This window comes from Vombatus ursinus, unplaced genomic scaffold, assembly GCF_900497805.2.
Source record: "Vombatus ursinus unplaced genomic scaffold, bare-nosed wombat genome assembly UNPS02014830.1, whole genome shotgun sequence".
Lineage (NCBI taxonomy): Eukaryota > Metazoa > Chordata > Mammalia > Diprotodontia > Vombatidae > Vombatus > Vombatus ursinus.
In genome coordinates, this window is record NW_020954608.1 from 15,433,797 (window position 1) to 15,457,393 (window position 23,597).

General features: G+C 36.7%; 1 protein-coding gene across 1 annotated transcript in view; it reads right to left on the bottom strand.

Annotated features, from left to right (window-relative positions):
• MAGI2 (membrane associated guanylate kinase, WW and PDZ domain containing 2) overlaps window positions 1-23,597 on the bottom strand; it is a 1,168,341-nt gene that overhangs the window by 207,251 nt on the left and 937,493 nt on the right. Inside the window, exon 11 of the mRNA XM_027838694.1 lies at window positions 19,974-20,163. Coding sequence (XP_027694495.1) covers window positions 19,974-20,163 — 190 coding nt within the window. The remainder of the gene's footprint in view (window positions 1-19,973; window positions 20,164-23,597) is intronic.

Here is a 23,597-nt window from a genome sequence, read left to right on the forward strand (position 1 = left end):
TAATGTAATTATAATTTTAAAGAACTCAGGTGTCTTACCAAAGGTAACTAAACTACTAAGGGAATCTCTTCTTAGTGAAAAGTGTACTTGTATGCACTGCAGAGAAAATTCTCTTACACAGCCTTTAAAGAAAAATATCTCTCTTCTCTGACCATTATATCTCAGCACTCACATCTATTTTGTACTCAATATATATCTAAAATTGAAGTTTGCTTTCTTATTGAGTTGTCTGCTCTATTGGCTTTTATATTACTATTGATAACTGTACCTTTGTCCTACCATATTACAATCTCTCTACCGCTTTCAGGTTTCTGCTTTTCCATTCCTGATAATACAAAGGAAAAGTGTGCAGGCAATTAGATTGGGTCTCGGCTTTATTTATTTATTAATTTGCTTTAAAAATGATAAGAAGTAGCAACATTGAAAAGAAGGAAGGGCAAAGCCTATTAATCTATATGTACCCCTGCCCTAGAAGTCATTCAGAAGATAGATGGTTTGGGCTGAAATCAGCCTGAAGCACATGTATCAAGAAAAGAATCAGAAACTGGCCTGGATTAAGTCATGTGGTGTTTTTCCCATCAAACTATTAAAACAAACAATCAAACAAAAACACCACAAATTAAATATAAGAAATTCAAGAAAAAATTAATGTACTTCAGTAAATAGCTAAATCATCAGATGGATGAATACCTGTTTGGGCCAGTAGTCCTAATGTTCAACTCTGATTAACTAGGTTGTCTACCCCACCTTTCAGAATTAAGCTCTGGGATTTATTAGTTACATCAGATTTGTTATTATGATCATTTAATAAGAAATGCTTGCTCCTCCAAGTGCATGATTTTATATGTACAATGAAAGTTTTAAGATAGCATTCAATGGAAGGATTTCAAAGGACAATACTTGTAATGAAATTATCAAAAGCATAGGACCACTTTGTAGATAAAAGATGTGCCAAGTGATCCTAGAGAAAAACCATCACTTTTTAAAATTTTTCAATTGGCATAGCCTGAGGGCTAGATCTTACTTGGGAAAGAAATTTAGTGTAATTTTTTTGGTAAACCCTTTTTAATGGGTCGTTGAGAAAACATTGACACAATCCCAGCAGAAGTGGCACTAGCAGGAACAGCAGATGGAAAATAAAATGGAATACAGAGACCTCTATGAATTAAGAGCTTCACTCCCTCAAGCTTGCTATCTTGACAGTGTTAAGGGATCACTGAATAAACTGACACAATTATAAAAAAAAGATTATTGGGTCAAAGAGCAAAGCATTATAGAAAGCATTATAGAAAAAACCTTCCACCTTAGCTTTTCGGTTACTTAAAAGTAGCCTAAAGCTAGTCTGTATAGATACAGACTCCATTATTCCTTCAAAGAAGGACCACAAGGCATAAGTCTGAAGAGTTCAACTCTGCTCAAAAATAAAAATGAAATATGAGTCTCCTTATGATGATCATAAAGAATAACAATGTCTATATGTGTGCGCAATGTCCTTCTCCCACAGAGGAATATCTGCTCTGAACATGCAATTCTCACTTATCAAGGGCAGAATGATAATCAGTGTCAGATAATCCATCTCTTCTCTGCCATTTTCAACTAGTTAGCCTGCAAAATTGTTGCTTTATAAGCCTCATATTTTTAGCCTGACTATTTAACATTGCAGGTTGAAAAAAAATTTTTCATTCCTTCATTTTCCTTCCATTCATTTCCTAAACAACAAAAAGTTAGATTTGTTTCAGTGCAGGTGACCCTAACATTGCTCAGAAACTTCTATCATTAGTAAAACTGACATTTCATATTAACATGACCACAGTAGGATTCAGAAGCTCTTTAGAATTCAAAAGTAGCTTTTATCATGAGTGCTACAGCACTAATGTTTTGGGCTCTCCTCTAACCTTCTACTATCAACAAAATGCTTTTGACATGATCAATAACTCTTTCAATCAGGGAATAACTTAAATCTCTGCTTCTCATATTATTCTCATATAATAATATTTTCCTACTATATAATTTCAGAAGTGTTGATTTTATAACCATGAATATAAACATTTAAAAAAACCCAACTGTATGAGGAGTTAAATTATTAAAGGGAGTATGGAAAATGTGATGTGTAGTAGGAGATATGTGACATCTTCTTTACAGTTTTTCCAGAATCATACTTAAAGTAATGGTATCTTTTTTTTGGCTTATTTTAAATTGATATGCCTGAGATATAATCAAAATTTCATCAGAGTTACTGACCAGCTGTACCTACGCACTTTAATATACATTTTAATATTCATACATTAATGTACATTTTAAAATTAATGTTAAATGTAGTCTAAACAACAGAAATACATGTGGGAAGCTTAGGTGCATTCACTATTCTCTTTTGGTGATAGATTATATTTTCAAAATGACTCATATACAATATATTAGATTGCTTTAGTTGGACAACAGTTTTCTCATAAATCAATTTTGGTTTACAGCCATGATTTCGACGGTATAGGAAACTACAGTCAGGAAATTCTCTCTACCAAAGCATATCAGCCACTATAACTAGTAGTCTTAGAAGCCAGTCTGAGGTTTTAGGAAATTGAGTGACTTGCCTAGGGTCACCCAGCATGGCCAGCTCAGTCAGAGGCAAGATGTGAACCCAGGTCAACCTTACTCTGAGGTCCTGTAGCTTCCATTCATTAAATCATGCTGCCTGTCATTACCATAAATCAAAGTGGAATCTGCCTTTGGGGTGGGGGTCAAGTGAGATTTGGGAAAGGTCAATCTTAGTTCCCAGGCAGTAACAGAAAACTGGGAGCTGAGCTAGACTGAGTAAGGAAGGAGACAGTAGAGAGACTGGAGTTAGTGGCATGTTAAAATCCCATCAGAAAATCTGGACTGATACTGTAGTGTGACATCATGGAATCCAGGGAGCAGCTTTCTAGAGGAACCACATCAATCAAACAATCAATGAACATTTATGAAACTCCTAGTATGCTCCAGGCACCGTGACATTTTGACAAAAATGTCAAAAGGCGGTACCTGCCCTCAAGGAGCTTCCAAAGACACTGAACCTCTTCCACTTCCTAGCAAAACAACTTTTTCTCTAGTCTGGGCAGCTGGAGATGCTAGCTTTTGTTCTGTATTTGTGGCATTCAGTTTAGAACTTATTTACATACTATGAAATCCCAATGATCAGCAGACATGCTGAGCTCTGCACGTCTGGATCTATGTTACTCAAAGCTTGGACAAAAGGAGAGGCTAAGAAGAGAACATTTTTTACTTTAGGGAGAAAAAAAAGTTTGGTCAACTGGAGCTTGTTTAGAGTTTTAGAGCTAATAAAACAAAAGGGGAGAATATTATCAGACTTGACAAACCTAGCACAGAAATCGGGGATTTAGCTACTCACAGAAATAAGGCATGAACCAATGGCGCAGCAGGGAGGAATGGGTGGATAAGATCCATTTAATTTTTTAACTCGAAGGGCTGGGTTCAAAAGGAAGGCCCTTTCCCTGTGATGGAGGAGAAAGCTAAAAGAAAGTCACGTTTGCAGGTGAGGGGAAGTTTCTGCCTCCTCGGAGCTCGCTAGAAGATTTGCTTAACTAACGTACTCAGCAGTACTAGCCTCTGCTTACAACATAATTGAAGTCAGTCAGGGAAAACTGGCAATAGTGTTCTTAGGGGAACAGGCAAAGAGGAGGTAAATGTATAAGGGGAACATATGGATTATTTCTTAGATCATTTGAAAAATGAGTCAGAATAAAACCCCTCTGATGGTTTTTTTGTGTGTGAATGACAATGCACAAGACAAAAGTTCTTAGCATTGATACGCACTAGCAATTAGCATTTTAAAGTCACTAAATAATATTGGTCTCCCCTTCAACATCTCTATGAAAGATTATGATTATCACAACTTAACATAAGAGCAAAAGGGATGCTATTCTAGTTCAGGACAGTGTGCCAACCAGGTTGGTATTCTATCTTTAATAGTGGTTTCCAGTAAAGGTTGTCCACCATGACACCATCCCCAAAAGGTTAGAGACATGTAAGGACATCGTAAATGCTCTCCTCAATGCCTGGTTATCAATCCATTATCTGTGAATTTATATAAACCCTTCTTGAACCTACTTGTATTTTCAGCCTCTATGACCTCTTGGGGATAACTTAACAGAAGAGTAAATGGAACCAGAGATGTTAAGGGGACATAGTAGAAAGAAAACCTCATAGCTCTGCTTCCCCAATTTCAACCCTAGATACTGAAAGAATATTATTTTTTTTAAGTGGTATGCGTCTAGTACTCAACCTACGTTTAGAGTTGACTCAAAAACTATGGTGAACTTGGCAACATTTTCATCATATTCCATCTTTTCTATATTACTTCACTATCAGCCAGGATGGGCTCATAGCATAACCCTGGCCCTTGCTCAGTAACAAACAATGAAAATGTAGCAAAGGCTTAGACCTGTTTTTTAAAGAATAAAAATAAAATGCTTCTTTAGGATATTCTCCATTCTCTTATCAATGTTCTGGAATTGTTATTACACTGTGGAATTTGTTTCTGTGGGTTAATATTTCCTAATTGCTGGAAATGCCATACTGCAGACCTTTCTGAAGAAAATGCAATGGGTTTTCTGTTGTAAAGAGGCTGTACCATAAGGCATATTACACTGTACAGATGCCTGACACTTTTATGGCCTTATATTTGACAGATGTCTTATTGCACAGAGCCATGGGCATGCTGTACCTCGTAAATTCTTTATTTATAACAATCAGGGTTCAATGTGAAGACAAAAAAGTTTGGGCAATTCCAGTCATCATTCAACCAGAATGATTCAACCAGAACCAGTAGAAAAAAGTAGGAAAATTTTCAGAAAAGACTTAATTTTTTTTCTTTCATGTCTATTGTGCTGCTGTCCCCAGCTTCTGATTTCACAGGTGCAATAGCAGACATGAATAATGCTATCACCTGGTAGGTCAGAAATAACCTTAGGCTGAATTTTCTGGGTTTAGAGAGGACTTTAAAAAAAAAAAAAGGACTGTTCTGGAAAAGGGCTCAGTTGCTAAAGTCAATGAGGTTTCACAGCTTTGAGATCTCTAGAGAAAAAGAGAAGTCTTCCTCTCTGATAAAGAGAAGAATGTGATCTCAGCTTTACTATTAGAAGGCTGTCTACTTGCCTGACAATTTAGAAAGAAGAGTGCCGCTTGATAGCCATCCCTCTGGATGTTGTAAGTATAATCTTTCCTAGGAGTAGGAGGATAGATTAGATTATCTCTCTTCCAAATCCATGATTATGTAATGTTATACTTGGCTTACTCTCCATGATAAGACCAAAGAGTTCACATCTGTGTATTTTAATGCATTATACTTTATTGCTCTTTCTTCTGGACATTTTGTGCTTTATATTTGCTTGTACAATTAATAGGGGCTTCACAGGGAGGTTTGAACTACTAATCAAGGCCCTCAATATCAAATTATGGGTGTGGCTTAAGTATTTGAAATACATAAATTATACCTAGGTACCTAGGTATAATAGTTCTGGGCTTGGAGTCAAGTAGACCTGTATTCAAATTTGGCCTCAGACACTTAGGGCTGTGTGATTTTGGGTGAGTCACTTAAATTCTGTTTCTCTTAGTTTCCTCATCTGTAAAATGAGACTAATAATAGCTCCTACCTTCTAGGGTCTTTGTGAGGATAAAATGAGATAAGATATATATGTATATGTATATATGTACGTATGGGCCTGAGTGGCAGTTAGGTGGTTCAGTGAATAGGAGGAGGCCCGGAGACAAGAAAACTTGAGTTCAAATGTGGCCTTAGACACTCACTAGCTGTGTGACCCTGGGTAAATCACTTAACCTTTGTTTGCCTTAATCCACTGGAGAAGGAAATGTCAAATCACTCCAGTATCTTTGCCAGGAAAACCCATATGGGGTCACAAAGAGTCGGATATAAATGCACTACTGAACAACAATTTATGTATGTGTGTATATGTATATATATTTGTAAACCTTGTAGTATTATATAAATGTTAGCTATTATTTTATGGTTTAGATAGTCACTCACACATCAGGAAAATATTCCATTTGTCCAACTAAGTTCACTGTAAACAGACATTTACCTGAAAACATGACTATAAATATTACTGTATTTACTATATAATTATGAGTATATAATATTATAACATGCAGGTGATATTATATAGACTTATATGCTTATTTAGATCTATATAAAAAGAGTCAAAAGTTATGTTTATGTGAAAATTACATTGAGTATATTTTCCCACAATATATCATGAAGTCCAGTTATTCTCCTCTAAAATACAGTAAAGTCTTTGTACTTCATCATGTTTAGGAATTGTTTGTGGGTTCTAAATATATTATCCATTGAAGTATAACTTCTGATTATCTTACCAAGTTGGAAAACATTCAAGTCCCAAGATGGACTCTGAGTTTTGTTTGAAGACCAGTCCAATTAAGTTCCAGAAGGCTTGTGAGTTGGACATAAGTTAATTTTATTAATGAATTTATTTTTGGCTGGAGATATTCTTGAAAATGTCTACTAAGGCTTAGAGAAGTGCCCAAACTAGTGAATTCATAACTCGTGAGGAGCAATAAAGTAATAAAAGCTATATTAGGCAATTTACATAAAATGTATTATTGCTATGCCTGAAGACCAAGTTGATAAATTCTTGACTTGTCTTTGCTTGATGCTACTCTTCTGATCCACTATCCTATACCCACCAGAAATATGTAAGGAAATACACTTTTATAAGAGAAATAGAGGAGAGTGTTTAACGAGCATCACTAGAAATCTTCAGGCCAGATATTGTACATGTTTCAGTTTTGAGATTATTATAATATACTCCAAAACTATTTATCTTCTCTTTTGTAATTTTGCCCCCTGAAGATATAATATAATTTCAGATAATAAATCCTATTCTAAAAGCAAATCTCTTCTTCTGCCTTAGGAATTAGATACGACAGCAGAGGAAAAAGACCATTAACAATGTTAGATGATGCTCAGAATAAAAGTACTACAAATGAGACCCTTCTGGATTGCAAGTTATTGGTGGTTAATGCTTAGATCCACCACACATCTTTCCATCACTCTTTGGATAAGTTGTATTTTTCTTCTTCTGATATCATATTGGTTTATGATTTGTAGCTATGCATCATCACTGGGAGAACACTACTGTTAGAAAAATGAGATTTGTGTCAGGAAGCAGCTTGGGATCATGGAAATCACTAAATAAATTTTGCAAATGCAATCTAGTCAGATTTCTTCTTATGATTCCACTGGGCCTTCCCACTGTCCATCTGAAGCATCTGTCTGAAATATATGTGCACACATATCTTTATGTGTATATTTATGTATGCAATCTATATCTATATATAAACATATGTACATATATAATGTGTTTGAATTCATGTTACATGTGTGTATTGTAGAATACATATGAATTTTCTCATACAAATATATTTATACATTCATACATTTGCATTGATAGATATACATTCAATTTCCTTTCTATTCCAAAAGATGGTAAAATATTAGAAATGGTACTTTTACCACCAAAAAAGGCAATCTGTTGCCCCATATATTTAAGCTTCCTTCCTCTTCTTCTTAAAGTATTTATGATAATGTTCTATGCACACATCATGAAAATCCTCAAGAAAGCATAAGAAGGAAACAAGGTAGGTTTTCATAGATTATTTTCTTCAGCTAAACATGTCTTTACAGTCACACAAGTTTCTTAGAGGTATAAAGAATAGAACATTTCAATGTGTGGGGAAAAACAAAGAAGTGCTTGATTCAGTAGAACAAAATATAGTCTTGAAAGAACTCTGACCATCCTTAGTTCTAAGACTCAGCACTCTACTTTATACCCTGGGGCCTTCCACTACTGATTAGTGAGAGTCTGTTATATCTTTCTGGTCCCAGACCCACCATACTCACTCTGGTTTTCATCTTGCCATGCCCTAGCATGTTTACGTCACTGTCCCAACCTCCTCCTACCTTTTATTCTTGATTACTATAAAAAAATCAACACTACTATTACTATTCCTGCAAAGGATTTGACAATCAATCACCTTATAACTCCATTGAGAAGCTCTGTGAGTTCTGTGACCAAAACACCCTTCCCTGGTGACCTTATATGTGTTGTCTTTCCCCTATTAGAATGTAAGCCTCTTGAGGGCAGGAAATATCCTGCTTTTTATACTTGTATTCCCAAGTTCTTGGTACAGTGCCTGGCACATAGTCAGCACTTAATACTTTTTTCATTTCATTTCTCTCTAACAAGGTATCTCCTATCCATATGTTAATACTACATGAGATTTATGATTTGTAGCTATGCATCATCACTGGGAGAACACTACTGTTAGAAAAATGAGATTTGTGTCAGGAAGCAGCTTGGGATCATGGAAATCACTAAATAAATTTTGCAAATGCAATCTAGTCAGATTTCTTCTTATGATTCCACTGGGCCTTCCCACTGTCCATCTGAAGCATCTGTCTGAAATAGATGCACACATATATCTTTATGTATATATTTATGTATGCAATCTATATCTACATATCGACATATGTACATACATAATATGTACGAATTCATGTTACATATGTGTATTGTAGAATATGTATGACAAATGTAACTTCAGAGACACCTTTGCTTAATAATTCCAAGTATCAAGAGAGGCACAAACAGGAGATATGCTCAGCCAAGTGATTGCTAGTGTCATAAAAGATATATTACAAAAATTTCAAGTGGAAGGAGGATCCCTCATAGGTAGCAAAGTTATCCAAATGACTCTATTCAGAATTGACATGGAACTAATTACAGTGATCCCAGAGATACAAAGTGTCTCCTATGAAATCAAGTCATTATGAAGCTATCCCTAACTAAGGGTGGATACTCTTTACACCTGAAACAAAAATAGAGGGAAAACACACTCATAACATTCGGCCTGATGGTCTTTTTAACTATTTGTAAAACTTTGACCAAAGTTAAAGTTTTAAAATTATAAGAATATGAAATCATTGATGAAACAGCAAGCTTTCAGGAAAAAGTTAATAACTTGACAACAGCACTGAAACATTTTACAATGTATACTTGTCAAATTTCCTAATTTTCAACAAATGACAATGATTCATATGTATATAGAACCTGAAGGTTTACAAAGCACTATCCTCACAATAGCATGGGGAAGATAGTCAGTGAAAGTATCATTACCTCCATTTTATAAATGAGGAAAGTGAGGCTTTGGGAGATCATGTGACCTGTCCAAAGTCACAAAATTTGTTGGTGAGGCACACTTGCAACCTGAGTCTTCTGATTCAAAGTCTATCATTCTATTCAGCACGTCTCTGTCTATGTTACTATAACATGTTAACAATAACGGAATTTGCTTTAAAAGGGCCCTTAAAGGGAATGGAGTCCAGTTGAGGCAGGGCAAGGATCCTCTCAATGGTATATTTTACAAATGACCATCCAAATTGTACTTGGATACCACTGGAGGCATTCAATACCTTCCAAAAGTGGTCCATTCAACTTTTGGGCTGTTCTAAAGGTTTAGGAGTTTCTGTTTATAATGCATCTGTAATCTAACGATGCAACTATTCATTGGTTCTAATTCCTCCCTCTGGAAACCCCACCATCCCCTCCCTACAAAGAACCTTAATCCTTCTGCCAAATGTCAGCTTTTCAAATACTTAAAGAATGATATCACATCTCTTTTCTTTTCTCTAGGTGAAACATCCATCCCCAGTTTCTGCATAACATCTTCATATGGCATGGTCTCTAGTCACCTCATTATACTGGTTTTTCTACTCTGGACGTATTAGGGTCATTAATGTCCTACCTACAATGCATCACCTGAGAATGAATATCATACACAAATGTGACCTATGACAGATTCCAGTGGGAATATCAACCTTTTCTTTCCATGTCCTGGGCAGTCTAACTCTATTAATGCAGCCAAAGATTCTGTTAGTTTCATTGGCTGCCGTGTCATAATCTTAACTCATAATGACCTCGAAAGACATTGAAAACTCCCAGACCTTTTGTAAATGAATTACTATCTCACTCTTCCTACCCAATCCTACACTTGTTTTTTTAAATAATATTTTTCCAAATTTATATACAAACAATTTTTAACATTTGATTTTTTTTAATAATTTGAGTTCCAAATTGTCTCCCTCCCTCCCTGCTCTCCCCACTCCCTGAATAGGAAGCAATTTGATATAGATTATACATGTGCAATCATACAAAACATATTTCCATCTAATCCTACATTTGCAATATTAATTTTTAAAAACCAAAATTATTTTAAAATTGTCTCTTCCATTTCTGAATAATTGACCTAGAATACTATGTACAATTCTAGGTATCCTGATGTAAGAAAGATGCTGATAATGTAGAGATTATCCAGAGGAGAGAAACCAAAAGTTTAAGGAGCCTTGAGTCCATGTCATAAGGATCAGGTGAAAGACCTGGGAATGTTAAATTGGAGAAGAAAAGATGTGGGTGGAAGAGGGCAAATTTGACTCCTACCTTCAAGTATTTCAAGAATTTTCATGCTGAGTAAGGATTAGGTTGGTTCTATCTGATCCCAGAGGGCAGAACCAGGATTATTAGGGGGAAATTGCAAAGAAGCTGTTTAAACTCAATTAAAAAAAAAAAGTCTTAACAATGCTTTCCAAAAGTGGAATGAGCTGCCACAAGGGGAGGTAGCTTTCTCCTTCTTGGATGTCTTTAAACAGAGGCTGCATGGCGGCTGTTCTAGTGGAGATTTCTTTTGTGCACAGGGTAGCTTAGACTGCCTCTGAGTTCTCTTCCAACTCTAAAATTCTATGATTCTGTGCTTCTGTGATCAATTACGACTTAACGTTTATCCTTATTAAATTTAATCTTGTTTGATTTGGACAAGGTTTCTAGTTTGTCAATATATTTTTGGATCATAACTGTTATCCCACATAATAGCTATCCCTTTTAACTTTGTGTCATCTGCAAACAGGATGAATACACCATCTGTGCCTTCACTCAAGTCACTGATAAAAATGTTGGCGAGCACAGGGTAAGCACAATGCTACCTAGTTCACTAATTATTTAATGTATGTATGTCTAAATTATAAACTTCTTAAAAGGAATTTTTACCAAAGTTCTTCTTTTATTCCCATGGTACCTTGTATTACTGAATGCTGGGAATATAGTAGCTATTGACCAAATATCAGTTATTTGTTTGATTGATAGCTTAATCAAACAATGTCTTTTTTACTACCTATGAAAATCCTAGTTGTCTGAGACCACAGAACTATCCCAGTCCAATTTATTTTGATGTGGATATCCTAGTGGTATCACAGAACAAAAAGAAGATTGTAAGCAACTTCCTTTCTCCAGTCTTATTACATTAGATAAAAAAAGGTCTCTTTTATTCTCATGAACTTTTGAGAGAGAGGCAGCAAAGCATAGTGGGTTGTATACTGGACTTTAAGTCAGGAAGACCTGAGTTCAAAGTCTGCTTCAGACTTTTATTAGCTGCATGAGCCTTATACTTAACTTCTTTGCCTCATCGTTGTTGTTTTGATGTGCTTATGTTTGTTATTTTTAGAAGTTTTATTGATGTTTTTTGTTTTTACACTACATTTATAGACCATCCTCCCTGAGAGATCTCTTGTAACAAAGTAAAACAATTAAGTTTTAACTTAATAATTTTGATTTAATTTAATAAGTGCTATTATTATTATGTAAAACTCATAATAGTGACCTCATCTGAAAGTGTGCAGCATTCCACATCTGTAGCACCCCCTCCCACTTCTCTCTTAAAAATATTGGCAGAAATCTAACTTTTTTCCCTCCCAACCCTTATCTGTAAAATGAGGTTGACCTTGATGGGCTCTACAACCTCTTTCAGCTTGTAATTTATGATCCTATGAGACACTTTTTGCTTCTTTTTTCCATGCACATAGTCATGCCACTTTAAATGGTCTCTAATTTCCTATGGCTGTCATAAATTGTTTACAATCACAGAATTTTTTTTTCTTTTCATAAATACATGTTTTTGAGATGTTCCTGGGCATGCATATTATAAAGTTAGTGCAATCTAATTATGAGTCAAATTAGGCATGGTAGCAGTTACATAATTTAATATAGTTATATCATTTGCTACAGTCTGGTATATAGAAGCCAAATATTAGTGGTGATCTTGATGGAACAGAGGTTATAGTTCATGCAAAGCAAAGTACTGTGGGTAGAGGCATATATTTTATTGAATTTCTGCAACTTGATTTTGAATGTAAATGCAAAAAAATTCTCTCCAGATTTAGAAACAGTTCTATGAAAGCGCACTAGAGGCTTACTATAGGGATAGGGATTGGACCTGAATGGAACTCTGAGATGTAGAAATTCTTTCTACTAATGCGAGTTCATATCTTCTCTGCTAGCAACTAGAGTTTGGGTTTGTTCAGGTTTTTCTTACTGACTTCCTCAGGAGAGAATTAGGACTTTAAGTATATACCTGTATATAATAAATACATTAATTTATTATAATTGAAGTAAAATGAAAAGGCAGTAGATTGTAATATAAGTCCTGGATATTATCTTTTTTTTTTGGAGGGATACAAATCTCTGACATATTTACAAATAAGTGTGATCTTTGGGCATGGAACAGATAAGCATACAGAAATATTTAGAATGAGGCTTTGTCTTCACCATCTGGTTAGAATTTTTTCTACCCTAAAGATTTAAATAAGAATGAATCTTTTCTATATATATATATATATATATATATATTTGGAAGCAGCAATTCCACATGGGGAGAAAGGCTTCTTTGTTAAACCACAATACAAAATAGCAACAACCTATATCTCAGTGTGTATTACGTGTGTGGCACTGAGGTAGATACTGAAGATACAAAAATAAAAATGACAAAATCCTCATCCTCAAAGAGCTTTCATTCTACTGGGAAACTAGGGAAAAAGATATGATAGGTACAGAGATAATTATAATAGTATAAGGCAGGATCACTAAAGTTCAAAGGAGCTTCAGAATTAATCTCATTTTATATATGCGGAGATGGGAGCAAAGGAGACATCTAAACCAGATACTCCAGGAAAATTTGAGGAAGGAGAGAGAATTTCAGTTGGGACTGTCAAAGAACCCTTTGAAGAGGAAGTAGTACCTGAGCCTCATGATCCTTGAAATGTCATGGCTTCTGAAGCACGAGCATGAGGGAGGGATTGTAATCCAGGCACTGGGAATAACCAATGTGAATGGAGGCAGGATATAGAAAGTCAAGTTCATGGAACATCTAGGAGTTCGAGTTAGTTGAAGTATACAATGCAGGAAATAAAGTTAGGAATGAAAGCTGGAAGTAGATTGTGGAAGTCCTTAAATGGAAGGCTAAGGAGTTAACATTTTATCCTGGAGGCAGTAGGGAGCTATTGAACATTTCTTAAGGAGGAGAGTCTTTGCAGGAACAGTATTTGTTTTACACAGGCTGGGCTAGTTTCCCTTTAAGGCAGGGAAGGATGACATCTTTGGAATTTGGTGATATACAGAACTAAGATATAAACCACAGGTATGGCTTCCTTGTTACTTGAGATATAAGGTCTCTCAGTTTATGAGGATTTAGGGACCCCAGAGGCTTAGCCAAATTTCTGCTATAGGGCATTTTTCTGATTTAGTCTTGCTGCCAAATTGAATGTGGAGATAGAGGGCAGCAACAGCTCTTTTTTTTTAAAATTTAAAGTAATTATTTTAAAATATTCTTTTAAAGATTTTGTTATAAGGAAAGTGACTTTTAATTGCAGCCTATGGTCCATGAATATTTTATTGTGTTCCAATCCCAAGCCAGAATCAGATTGGTTCCAATTGGGTCTGGTCCAGCATATTGATATGGTGAGATCTGTGCTATGTATGAAAGGAAAGTTGGAGAGCGGAGACAGTAGAGGCAGGAAGGCAAATTATGGAGACTAATTTATTTTTTAAGACACACACCCAAATGTTAGGTGAATTAATAAAATATTCTGAGAAGTTGAGCCATGAGGCATAGTTTTGGTAGCGATTTTTTTTTTCATTCTTGATGGCAGACCTTATCTTTATTATGTATGCTTCTTACATAATGATCATGCAAACACTAAAGTGACCACAGATCTATAAGAAATCTAGACATAGAAATATTAGAGCTTAAATGAAGAATAGAATAATGATGCAAAAAAGGCTATGTGATGGAAGTATTCCCTTATAGAATATGAAGAAGAGTCAGCATGCTACAGTGAAGAGTGTGAATAGGAGGGACTTCAAACTCCACAAGTTAGTAGTTTGATGTAGAAGCCAAAAAGCTACGAGATCTGGAGCAGCATTAAGAGAGCTAGGGCTTTCTGTAATAGGGATAGTGTTCTATGTGTTCATCATACTTCATCTGGAGTATCGTGTTCCTTTCTGGGTAGCATGGTTCAAGAAGGATATTGACAAACTGGAGAGCGTCCAGAGAAGGGCAACCAGAATGGTGATGGGCCTTGAGTCTGTGACATGTGAGGATTGAAAAAGAAAGGAATGTTTAGTGAGGAAAAGACTTAGGGGTGGGAGGAGACATGATAAATGTCTTCAAATGTTTGAAGAACTATCATATGTAGGGAGGATTAGATTTCCTCTATTTGAACCCAGAGGTTATAACCAAAGGCAAGCTCAATGTCAAGAAAAAAAAAAAACTTTCTAATAATTAGAGCTGTCCAAAAATAGGATATGCTGCCTTGAGAAGTGATATATTCCCTTTCCTTGAATGCATGAAAGAAAGAAAGAAAAGGAAGGACAGAAGAGAGAAAAGAAGAAAAAGAAGGAAGAAAGATCTAGCTATAACAATTAAATTATTCTTTGCCCTCAAGGAGCCTTTATTCTAATAGGAGAAGATGTCACATAGGTAGGGGGGTGCTGGTAAATGTTTAACAACTGGCAGTTTGAAAAAAAATTTATGCAGGGATCCATTTTTAAGATTGATACACATTAACGTTTTTTCTATCATGTTCTTAAATCTAGATAATCAACAACACAATAGATTAAGTGCTGATTTGTAATGTTTGCTGATTTCTTAGGTGCAAATGCTCATACTGAAAAATCTAACATGTTGACTCTCAAGAGCAGGTATGAGCTGGCTCCAGCACACTACAGCGTATAGGGGAGTTAAAATTAGAAAGGGGGAGGAAGTCCACCGTGGTATCATTTGAAGATGGCTGGGGGCTAGTTTGGTGGTCTGGTTTTGGACATGAAAGTTCCACTTTAATGGCCTAGGGTATTGGGGGTGGGGTGGGGTAGGGAAGAGTCTGAGTTCCAGTGGACCAGGATGCAAACAAAGGGGTTTGAAGAGAGCCAGGATGTTGTAGCCTGGTTCTAAGCAGGATAAGGTGAAAACTCACCTATCAGAATCTAAGGCTATCTAGGGCTGGAATCTGAGTTTTAGTAGAAGGTAGAGGAGGGAAAGAGTATAGGGAGTATGATTTGCAGATGGCAGGGAAGGGGCAGGATAGCCTCGTTCAAGTTTGGACGGGAAAAGGGGGTCTTCAAGAAGTGGCTCGTGGCCACTTATTAGAGTGGGGATTCCTTGTGTGTGTCAGTTGCACTAAATGGCTACCAAGATCCCTTCCAACTCTCAAATCCTGTCATTCTGTGACTGCTGGATGTGACCTCAGGAAGAAAGTTCAAAACGTTCCTCAGACACTTACTAGTTATGTCAACTTGGGCAAGTCCCTTAATTTTTCCAGGTTTTAATATCCTCATCTATGAAATGAGAGTGTTGGATTTTGTCACCCCTAAGTTCCCTTTTGGCTTTAAATCTCTGATCCTATGATCATACAGCAATGGAGGCAAAGGTGGGGCAGAAATGCCACAGAGAGATTGTGGAGGCTCAGACACAATCAGTTTGGGCTGCTTGTCATTGGGTGGGGAAGAAGATGAATATTAACTCAGAATTATAGAGAGTTGGGGATACAAAGAAAGGCAGAAGGGAAGTCTCCGCTCTCTACTGGGAGGGAGAACATAAAAACCATTCTGTACAAACAAGATCTATACATGATAAACCGGAGATGATCAAATGGAAGATGCTAGCATGAAGAAGGATTAAGAAAGCCTTCTTGTAGAAGGTGGAATTTTAGCTTGGGCTTAAAGGAAGTCAAGAGACAGAGATGAGGAAGGAGAGGATTCCACATATGGGGGAAAGCCAGGAAAAATGCCATTGGAGTTTAATTAATTGAGGTGGCCGTTAATACAGTAAGACATGAATTATAGGAAGATCAATTTGACAGCTGAGTGGAACATGGGGAGAGATTTGTATTAGGGAAATAAAACAGCAGGCTATTTCAAGAGACCATTTGAGGTGATGAGAGCTTGTACCAGCATACTGGCAAGGTCAAAAGAGAGAAGGAGGAGATGAATGGAGACTAGATGAGAGATGTTATGAAATTTAAATCAACAGAACTTGGCAACAGATTGGATATGGGATTGAGTGAAAGAGAGTGAGGGGTAGAAGATGACACCTAGATTGTGAGCTTGGGAGACTGAGAGGATGGTGGTGCCCTCAATAGTAATAGGGAAGTTAAGAAGATTGGCAGACCTTGGGTAGAAAGATAGTAAGTTCAGTTTTGGACATGTTGAACTTAATCTATTGAGGTCAAGATGTCCAATAGACAGTTGGAGATTAACTGTGAGATAAGAGGAGTCACAGGATTACAGATTTAAAGTTAGAAGGGATCCTAGGTGCTTTAGCAATGATTTACTTCATTCCTCATTTTATAATATGGAAACTAAGTAAAACGCAGAGGAGTTAGGTGATTTGCTCAAAGTCACATAGGTAATAAAGAATCAGGGTTTAAATTTGAATTCTCTGACTATAAATATAGAATTCTTTACACCACATCATGATGCTTTCTAAATGGTCTTTGATATTTCCACAAAAATATTAAAAAATATTTTCCAAGCCAAGGACTATTGTTATAAGATTCCCATACACTTTTATCTTCTAAGGCAGTGACTGAGTCTCCCACAAATCTCACATGTATTATCTACCTCGACTAAATGGAAATCTTTCTCAGAGTTAATACTTTGGTATTTTTAATAGAGAAGAATGTAATCCTGGTCACGGTATAGGCATTCAAAAAATTCCAATTGCTTGATTCAGAAGCTGGTAAGTGGTTGTTGTTGTTTGTCCTTTTTTTGAAGAGGACCAAAGACATCATGGAGTAATGTGCTAACTTGCCCATAAATTGGATTTAAGTGAGGCAGAGTTGCACAGTCATTAGCCTCACTCTCTCTTCCAGAGTTATTGTAGTCCAGTGACAAGACAAAAGTAAAGACGACAGGCGATGGTCCAGGATGCACTGGATGACTTTGGTGTCTCTGCTATCAGACTAAGCTCTAAGCACTCCACAGCACCTGCTTCAACTGCCTTCATGGCCATTGGAACAAACTGTTCGTTTCTTCTGCTGGGGAAAGTCTTCCCTTGCTTGGGACAGACAGTCCTCTAACTCACCAACAGGTTTGAGGCCTATTGGTCACCCTCCACCTTGTTTAGCCTATCTGCTGGTGTGTGGCCACTGTGCATGCTATAGCTTCTTGGAGCCACAGGTGAGAGTTGGGTAATAGGTGGTGCAATGAGTACAGAACACTGGACCCAGAGTCAGGAAAACATGAGTTCAAATTGTGATTCAGATACGTACAAACTGTCCAACTTCTGTCTCACTTTTCTCATCTGCAAAATGGGGATAACAACCGTTGTTGTGAGGCTCAAATGAGATATTTGTAAAGCATTTTGCTAATCTTAAAGTGCTATGTAAATGTTAGTTATTGGTGTTATTTACATAAATAAGGCACTAAGAACTATACAAAGGAAATGGAACTTTGACCTGAAGGTGTTTACCAATTTTATATTTTGCTCATGCTAACATCCTAAATTTCACCTTTTTTTTTCCTTTACTGAAGCTAAGAAAGATAAGAACTTCCATATATAATAAATTTTAGGAAGCATTTTCCTTACAACAACCTTGTGAGTTAGGCAGGGCAATCATCCCCACTTTACAGCAGAAGAAACTGAGGCTCAAAGAATTGAAAGACCTTGCTTGTTGTCACAAAGCTAACAGGTACTGGACTCAAACATCCATGGATCTGGAATCAAAGGATTTAAGTGCAAAACATCTCTCTACCGCTTAGAATAATTTGAGTGACCTCGGGCAATCGCTTTAGCTCTTTTGGCCTTATTGGTCAAATGAGGGAGTTAAATGAAGTAACCTCTAAGGTCCCTTTTTAGCTCTATATTTATGATCCTATGTGGTCGAGATCATTTGACTTCAGATCCAGGTGTTGTTGCTACGACATCATACCATAACCATGACAGCTATCTACCCAGAAACCATTTTGAAGGAAAAAGATGAGATCCAACAACCAAGACATGATATTATGTAATGCCTCTATATTGATATGGTGAACAATTATTTCATGATAGTCTTTTGTCTTAAGGATTTAATCAACCAAAGTGACTCTTTACAATGAGTTGTAAGCAATGGTGTGTGTGTGTGTGTGTGTGCGTGTGTGTGTGTGTGTGTTGAGGGGTGGGGTGAGGAAACACTGTATTGTTTTTTCCTTTTACCACTGTGGGTGTTTTGCTCACAATTGCTGGGCTTACAATATGAGAAAGCTGCCTGAGGTCCAAATGCACACAGTTTAAGCCTTGTGACTTCCTTTTCTATTAATGATAAACACACAAGTGAGCTTTCTAGAGCAACAAAGCACAGACCTTCATTCATATAGTCAATGAGAATACCAAGAACAAAAGAACTTTCATTAGAGTAAGTTTCTCAATCATTAATTAGGTTAATGGTTTTTTAGAGGTATAAAAATGACCTGTGCATCATGTAGTACATTTTCTCACTTTATAAATAAGGAAACTGAGGCCAGGTGAGGGTAATTTGTTTAAAGTCAAAGATATAATTAGTGGCAGAGTTGGACTAAATCTCAGCCCTTTTGATGCCTAGTTTGGTGCTGGTTAACACAAATTTTAAATAAATATTTTATTGATGTTGTTTTACATTACTGTCACTTCTCAATGACTTTCCTTTCATTTTTCCCTCCTCTCCCCCAAACCCAAAATCCAGTGCTCTTTCCACAACACCATATTACCATATATTTCATGGGTTTTGTTCCATCAACACTTTGCATATTTATACTACTCATCTTTTTTTTTCTTTCTCAAACTCTTTGATGAGATCATCTGGGGTGATGATTTGGTTAAAGGTACTATCTACATACATGCTCAAATAAAAGTTTTTTCCCCTTCATTTTAAAAAATGCACTGAACCCTTCGGGAAGATTTTTGAATAGTAGGGCAAATATTCAGATAATATTATTTGCAGAATAAGTTTTCAAAATTGATTCAATTAAATTCATTGTAATAACTGAAACACTTTTTTCTTCCTTAAAAGAAGAGATTTTGATACTATATTCTTTTTTTTTTCTGTGGTGAGGGGTGATTTTTTTTAAATTCAGCTAGGTTCAGATCAGGCAAGACTGGATTAACATCTCATTCAAGTCCTTTATCTTGCTACACAGTGGAAAGCTGGAAAAAAAATTGCTTTAGACTACAGACTCATAAATAGATACAGTTAAAAATAATACTTCATCATTTTGCTAGAGTTGCCCAAAATAAAACAAATAAGTAAAACAACTTCCTAGTTGATAACTTTCTGATTTTGCTTGGGGGCTTAGGAGAAACAGTAATAGGAAACGAGTTCTAAAATGAAGATATGGAACTTAAGATAGCCTACTAATAGGGGTGAATGTGTCCGGACAGAATGTGAAGTCCCTTTTAGAACAGAATACACTAGTTGGCTTCCTATTTGAATTACTTTTAAAACATAAGGCAGAAAATACTGAACTAACTCAGACTTGAAACATTTGGGAACAAATATTAGTCACAATTAACTGCACCCTTGGTTGTTTGGGGCTTTCACTTACGCCTACTTTCATAAATTGCTCTGGATTTCTCGTATAGCTCATATGGGTCAGGCTTCCTCGGATCAAAGGCCTCTGTTGAGTCAGGAAATGAACTCCTGTGAAGGGAGGTTGGAAAGGGGAGATTCTGTGGTATAGCTGGAGCAGATAAACTTGTTTGAGGGCTGCCTTGATTCTCCCATCGTTCCATTATCTGAAAAGACAATAGTAAAATTAGGTGGATTTGGAACTAGGTTCCCTGTTCCCCTCAGGCATAGCTCGAGAGTCTGGACTAGGTAACATGGTAAGCAAAAACTAGCTGTTCTCAAGGTTATAATACCCCATGATTTAGATTGTTGATAAAAGAAAACAGGAATAAAGACATATATACATAGATATGTATGTATGTGTGTATATATGTATATATACATATGTGTATATATACATATATATGACATACCATCATCCTAGTGAACCTTACTTACATGTCACCAACAATCAAGCCCTCCCCAAATTAATACTCTTCTATCAGTCTTTAGGCAAATATACAACAGTGTAAGACCTGAGAATCGTCTGAGGTCTGTTGTTAAGCCGAGCCCATTATGGTAGGTTCAATTACTATTCTGTGTGAGAAATTTCTTCCTGTTACCATCACCTGATTCAGCAATAAATTAGGTTGCTAGCCAAATACAAGCTGTTGCCTTGATGTTCCAGGTAAACCAGATATGGAACCATTTAAATGTGGTTCCTTTGTTGGCTCTGGCTTGTCTCAATGACATGAGAAGAAGAAGACTAACTTTTCCTGGCCTCTAGCTAATCCTGTTCTGCTGTGAAAACATGCTGGCCGCATTGTGAAAACCATTGCTCAGGTCTCCATGGTTACCACACATTATTTAACCACATATTAAACTAGTTCTGACATGTCCACCATAAAATCATAGAATTAGTTGGAAAGGACCTTAGAGATCATATGGTTAACCCTCTCATTCTAATGATGGGGATACAGAGTCCTAGAATGGGTACAACTTTTTCTAGGTCATACAGTCACCTAGTAACAAAGCTAGGACTGTAACTGTAGCTAGGACATAGTTGCTTAAATACATAGCAACTTGGGGAGCAGACTGATGAGTTTGTGGTTTGATGTTAACCTTTCTGTTCCCTGTCAAGTATGCTCAATACAGTAAAAGTGTCTGTAGAGTGGTCTTACAATCTGTGTTTTAAAAGTATTGCACTGTGCTTTATTATTCAGTCAATAGTTCTTATTCTCTTAGAAAAAAACTGCTCTGAATGCTAATGATTGATATGAAAAAATATTGCACTTTTGGAGTTAAATTAAATTTCCCATTTTTGTCATGCTAACTACACTGAATGAGCAATATAGTTTTTTTTTTTTTAATCAACTTTCTTCTTTTACTTCCAAGTTTCATATGGTCAATTCAACATGCTTTTAAAATCATGAGACCATAGATTTTGAGCTGAAAGGCATCTTAGTCATCTTCTAGGCCAGGAGTTCTTATCCTTTTTTTTCTTTTTCTTTTCTTTTCTTTCTTTTTTTCTTTCTTTCTTGGTATCGTGGGGTTTTGTTACAATCTGGCAAAGGCTATGGACTATTCTCAGAGAGAGAGACAGACAGACAGATAAAGTGTTTATTAAATGCTTACTATGTATTAGGCACTGTTTAAAGAACAATATTCTCAGGGAAAGGGTTGGTTGCCTACATTTATAATGGAAGGAAATGCTAAATTTTGGTTAGAGATTAGTGAAAATAAAGATGTCATTCCCCCCACCCCAATCACAAACGCCTCGAAATCTATCCATAGTTAAGAACGCTTGGTGTAGATCAACCCCCTTATTAAGAAACTGGAGGATAAGGAAGTTAAGTGACTTGCCCAAAGTCATGTAGGTAGTAAATGAGCAGCAGAGGAAGGATTCACACCTGGGCTCACATACTCTTAATCCAGTGTTCTTTCTCTTGTATGATTTCTGCCTCCCTAAGCACTTCACGCATAAGGTGTTCAATCCTGACAAGTTTTATAAACACAGTATATAAACTTAAACTATACAGCCAGTGTTCTATTTGCTGTAATAGGGCTTGTGCTCATGTCTTGTTGTTTTCCCCATCTTTGCAAGGCAGGTGATGTCACCCCTAAATATCTTGCTGGGGTACATATTAGTTCATATACAGTGCAGTGAAGCAAGAGTGTTTCAGGTGAAATATTAGGAGATCTAAAAAACAATTTCAAAACTACAAAGCCAAAAATGCCACCAGCATTGTTTGGCAGAGTCAGCTAATTCCCATGGCAGAGTAACAAACTCTAGACATTCTAAAGCATAGAGGATGGGAAATCTGTCTCTAGTCCTGTGTGTTCTTAGGAAAGCATTCACAACTTTTTGCTGTGTCATTCATCAACACTTCAAGCCATTTCATCAGGTGATTTTAAAAGCTCCAAACCATGGCACTCATGAAAATGACTTGGAGAAAAATTTATAGAATAACAACTATTGCTTTTCAGGCTAAGACTGTTCCAGAAATGGTAAAGCCTTCTCCTGTCATTGGTATCTGCAGGGTTCTTCCTCTCCCAGTTATGAACATTTAAAAGCGAGCCCATGCCAGCACCCATCTAGAAGGGGACCTAAAACCAGGGCGGAAGGCAGATGGCCTTGAAGCTAGAAGGAGGTCTCAATCTTACTTTCTAGTATGATTCCTTCTGAACCATTTAATTATGTTAGTTGAATTCTGAATGTTACTACTCTATCAGTACCCACAGTAACTGTCTGCTTCTGGGTTTCCTTCTTTGCCATTGGGTTCTGTTCACTACTTTGAACTACACACAGTCTCCATATGCTTTGCTGTTCTATTAGGTTTTTTCATCTCTGGGCTCTGTACTGCTTATGTCAATTAGCCAATTAACAAGAATTTATTAAATGCCAACTATGTTTGAGGCTGTGTGCTAGGCACCAAGGCAAATAATACCTAATCACAAGGGCCTTACATTCTAATGTGGGGAGTTCAGTGCTCTCTGGCTCTTCCTTTACCTGATTTGGGATTTAGGTTCTGGTTGCTGACCTATTTGGCTCCATTGTATCTTCTTGCTTCTTCCTATTTCCAGTGAATTCTTGAATTTTGGATATTGCCCTTTTATCTGGACTGGGTTCTATCGCTTACTAGCTGTGTGATTTTGGGGAAGTTACTTGATCTCTCTGGGTTTCATTTTCCTCATCTGTAAAATGAGGGGGTTGGAATAGATGGTTTCTGAGACCTCTACTAGTGCTAAATCAATTACCCTGTGATGGTACACACCTGCCCTCATTTCCTAGACCAGGATGGGGAACCTGTGGCTTAGAGGCTGCATGTGACCTTCTAGGTCCTTGGATGTGGCCTTTTGACTGAGTCCAAGTTTTACAGAACAAATCCTATTATTATTATTATTATTATTATTTTGGTGAGGCAATTGGGGTTAAATGACTTGCCCAGGGTCACACAGACAAACCCTTTTATTAAGGGGATTTGTTCTGTGAAGTTTGGATTCAGTCAAAGGGCTGTACTTGGGGACCTAGATGGCCACATATGACCTTGAGGCCCCACATAGAGGTTTCCCACCCCTATTCTAGACATCAGATTCTAATTTCCTGACTAGATTCATAGGA